We start from the raw sequence: 4,445 nt of genomic DNA on the forward strand, positions 1-4,445 counted from the left end.
AATTATTGCTTCCCCGAGTAGTGGGTTGAAAAGTTCCATTATTTTGTTTCAGTACTTAGTTTGACAGCATGCAGAAAACAAGTTAAATTTTATGTACATACATATATATTAAATTAAATTTTATATTATATTATTTGTATACTTTTTTAACACAGCTGTTGTACTGTTTAATATTCTTTAGCTCTAACGAGAGAGCATTGCTCTAGGTACCACATATCAACTGCCCTCCTTAAATGACAGGAGAAATTAATTAACAACTTGGAACATCCAAAACTGAGTGTGAATGGAATTACAGTTGGAAGAAAGTATATACATTATTCATGCATAATAATTAGCATATATATGTTATGAAGGGAAAATAAGTTGATAAAAATCAGAGGCAAAATAATTCTACATTGACTGTGTCTGTATTTATGTGGAGAAAGTCAAAATGCTATCAAGGCTACAGTATTATGGCCACTGTATTTGCATTAGGATCATTTAAAATATTAAAATTAAATTTTCCACAAAAGCTTGTCATAAAAGACATACATTTTATTTTCCAAAACTTCTTTCCTTTTCCTTTCTCATTTTATAGGATTCTAAACTCCCTCCTGAGACTCTTGTTCCTAGACACAGAAACTCAGAAGTGCAAGGGCATTCTTCTCAGCCACAGACGGAGCTCACAGAGCATGAGTCTAGAGCAGGTCCCCCTGCAACAGCCGCCTGACCCTCTGAGCATATGTGAGGACAGCAGCGTAGGTAGGTCATTCTCTCCTTCTAGGAATACAAACAGATACTACACACCTAAAATAGCCTTGAAATCTGATAGTGCCTGACAGCTGGTCAGTTTCTCATCCCCCACTATACCCAGATGCTGTCTGATCACACTGGGCTCTTTTTAGTTAGGATCCTCCCAGAGGGGATTACCTGGACTCCATCATGAGCCCCTCCTTGAGTGCAGTTTCTCAGTCAAAAAATTTTTTTTTTCTTATAATTGTCAAAGTGTGACATGAATAATTAATCTTCTCACACATTTTAGGAGATTTTTGAGCAGTTTTCTGAGTCATACACTCAAAACCAGTGCTCATCTGTCACCAAAAAACAGAAACAATAGCAAGAACAAGAATTAAAGCTTGCAATGTAGTACATCTGTAAGGACACATAATTTAGAAAATGATGGAAGAAAAACACACATTCGGTGTGTGATGAGAAATGCCTGTAATTCCAGCTGTTCACAAAATTTAAGCTGAGGAAGCCCGTCAGCCCAGAGGCTTCAGGTAGCATGATCATCACCAGATGTCCCTTTATCAAGAGCTATGTAAGCATAGGACAAGTGTCTCGGAATAAATAGAAGGGAAAGGCCCAAGTTGCTTACTCTGCTGCCCCTGCTCACAAATAAGGGGTAGTTTTAGAGACCATAATCCCAGCTGGTTAATGCAGGGGCCTAGATTTGCATATAAGAAAACTCTCCATCACCAAATTAAAAAGAATAAAACTAAATTTGCTAAGCTGGTGGTAAGTAACACATACATGATTACACAGAAGAAGAAAAGTAGAGAAAAAGTTACATCACCAGGTCTGCAGAGTTGCCACTTGTGAAATTGTTATTCCAGTGCTGAGTAGCCCATTTCTGTAGTTCTGATTGGGAAGAGTCTAGGTAGAGATACTTTCTGTGGGTTAGATTCCAAAGAGCTCCCACCAGGGAGCCCCTTAAAAGCAGCTGCTGAGATAAAAGCTACAGTGTCACAACTTTATGCGTGACCAGAATCAGGGAGTCTGTAGCACCCAAGAACCTGCCAAATATCTGAAGAAACATTTTCATCTTCTACACATGTTAGAAAGAAACACTTTGGGATATGGTGAGGTGAACAATGAGTTTCTGCTCATATCAGAATGCCAGCCAAGCATCCTGATGTGTAATCTTTAGAACAAGGAAGTGGTACAGTGTTATGACCAAGGAAGATCTTTCTGTATTAAATTTTATTTCTTCATATGGGCAGCTGCCACAGGAACACTGTGGGTCAGCTTCTTCAGTAAAAATCAATCACTGTTCCACTGACATCTCCTTTTCTTTCAAAAGCACACATCATTTACTGGAATTCTCTGACACTTTGAAAAATTCATTAATGACTTTTTTAAATAAGTACAAAACATACATGTTTGTAATTGAGCACATCTATGACAACTAATATTTTAGGAAATCGCCTGATAAGGTATTATCTGAATAGAGAAAAGAGACACAATCCAACTCAGAAAGAACTGCACTGGTAGGGAAAAGTCTCACAGATGACTCATCCCTTACTCTGGGCCCAGTTTGCAACTCTAGGAGTCGTAGGACACCCTAAGGTTCATTTGAAATAGTAACTGAGTATTTTACATTAAGAAGTTATTCCAAACAGAAGGGTCAATATCAGAAGACACTCTGCAAAAAATGCAAGGAACTTTATGCATAGCTAGAGAAACACCAGCAAATCCTTGATAGTCTGAGGGGATATTAGGTAACAGCCACTTAGCACTTAGTTCAATCCAAGGGATCATTTGAGATGAAGAGCATCACCTAATGCCATGCAGTGGTATCAAGGTAGGAGGAAGAGCCTGGACCACAGTGGATGGTGAGATCCCGCTCAGGTTCCATGAGTGAGAACAAGAAGATAGGAAAACAAACAGAAAGAATGTCTTCTTCCCACACTCAGAAGTATAAAAAGATGACCAGGAATACTTATAAACAGGCCTCTTGTACACATGTAGTGAGGTAGCAGTATAGAGAATTTTGATGAAGCTATCTATAGCCATTATCCATATCCATAGACATTATTATCCTAATATCCACAAGAAAACAAATAAGTGAAGAAGAGACTTACTGAATGAAATAGAAGTCTGTAATAGGCTTTATATCAAGGACACCAGTACAGTAGAGATAGTAATAAAGAGACAAGAAACACCCAATCACCACATCTCCATCCGTCTGCACACTGGTGCTCCTGTGGTGAAGGCAGCCTTCATTTTCAAAAGTGCACACTAAAGCAGAAAGTTGCAGGAGAAGGAAGACAACAATGAAGGGCAACATCTTAGATGCTTATTCAAAGCTTATGGCTGAGTGAAGAGGAAACTTGCAATCTGAGCCAGGTAAATAAATACCTTATATGTGTGATGTGATTCAACCTAACACTTTCTGACTCAGGTGTTCCATCTGATGCTCTGTCTCCTGTCAACAATGCCTGCTCTATGTCCCGGGAGAAGTTTGCCACCAATATCCTCAGGCCTGTACATCTGAGGTCTTGCATCCAAGAGAAAAACAGAAGGAAGAAGTTGTGATTGAGTAGCATTTTCTCCAGAGGGAGCCACCATAATGCAGTTCTACTCATAGCAGCATCCCAGGGGCCACCTCTGCCTGGGCAGATTTGCTCTCAAGTCTTTGTCAATAAACCACTAGCATAGATGACACTAGTGGAGTTGTTAATGGATTGCACTAGAGCATTTAATGTTAGGATTCTGTTGAAATACTCTGAAAAGCCTCAGTATTTCCTTGGTCAAGAAATACTGAGCATTATTCTTTCCGAAGTGGGAGATAAAGAGCTATCGTTTGACAGGCCCATGACCAAGAGTTACAGCCACAGGACATTCCTTGTATATCTGAATTCTCTGTATACCAGTTACATGCTCTGAAACTCATAGCCACACCTAATCTCCGATGTCTGGGGTACAAATTGCACTATATTCTGGAAATCCAAATGAGTGACTGAAGATCTGTGCAGAGATACAATGCATTTTGGAGTTGTGTGACTTAGCATACTTCCCCAATGCTTGGTCCTTTCAAGTATCTTCATTCCATGATTCAATATATTGTCAGAATTCATTTCTATTCCTACATCCTTGAATTCCACCATGATTTAGGCTTTTATGAGAACAGAAATCTTTGTGACAAATTTCTTTTTCCCTTACATTGAAGCAAAGGAGCAAGGCTGAAAATGACTTCTATATTTCCAATCGCTGAAACTTTTGAGAAGTAGGGAAGTGTAGGAAACATTTATAGCCCCAAAACTCAGTGAAATTTGCAGTGTAGATAGAGTATTCTAAGTAATAATTTATTAGTTGAATGCATGCCATCTTGTAATTGTCAAAATATAAATAACCAGTACAAGGGATGAGCCTCAATGCAAACTTTGACTTTATTATATAGGTCTAAGCATAGGCTTATACATTGGTATGTTTCTCATTCTGTAGGGGTTTAATGTTCAAAATATCCACGGTTGCTGGCAAACAGAAGTTCCGTGTTATGTGTAAGACATTTGACATTAAGACAGATAGTGATGTTAAGCTCAACTGTCTCTAGTACAGGCAATAATATCATAAAGCTTCTCTACTCGATATTTAACATGTAAAGTTTGCACACCAAAAAATTAGACAAATAGAGGCACCACAAGGATAGTCAATTTTGCCGTAGTACTCCAAGTTCAGTGAGG

At 38.6% G+C, this 4,445-nt stretch overlaps 1 protein-coding gene across 1 annotated transcript in view; it reads right to left on the reverse strand.

Annotated features, from left to right (window-relative positions):
* The window catches only part of LOC101588603 (vomeronasal type-2 receptor 116-like), a 13,635-nt gene extending 10,586 nt beyond the window's left edge, over positions 1-3,049 (reverse strand). The window contains 1 exon segment of the mRNA XM_012512916.1: positions 2,844-3,049. Coding sequence (XP_012368370.1) covers positions 2,844-3,049 — 206 coding nt within the window.
* Positions 3,050-4,445: the final 1,396 nt, after the last annotated feature.

Source organism: Octodon degus, unplaced genomic scaffold (genome assembly GCF_000260255.1).
Source record: "Octodon degus isolate 3935 unplaced genomic scaffold, OctDeg1.0 scaffold00290, whole genome shotgun sequence".
Lineage (NCBI taxonomy): Eukaryota > Metazoa > Chordata > Mammalia > Rodentia > Octodontidae > Octodon > Octodon degus.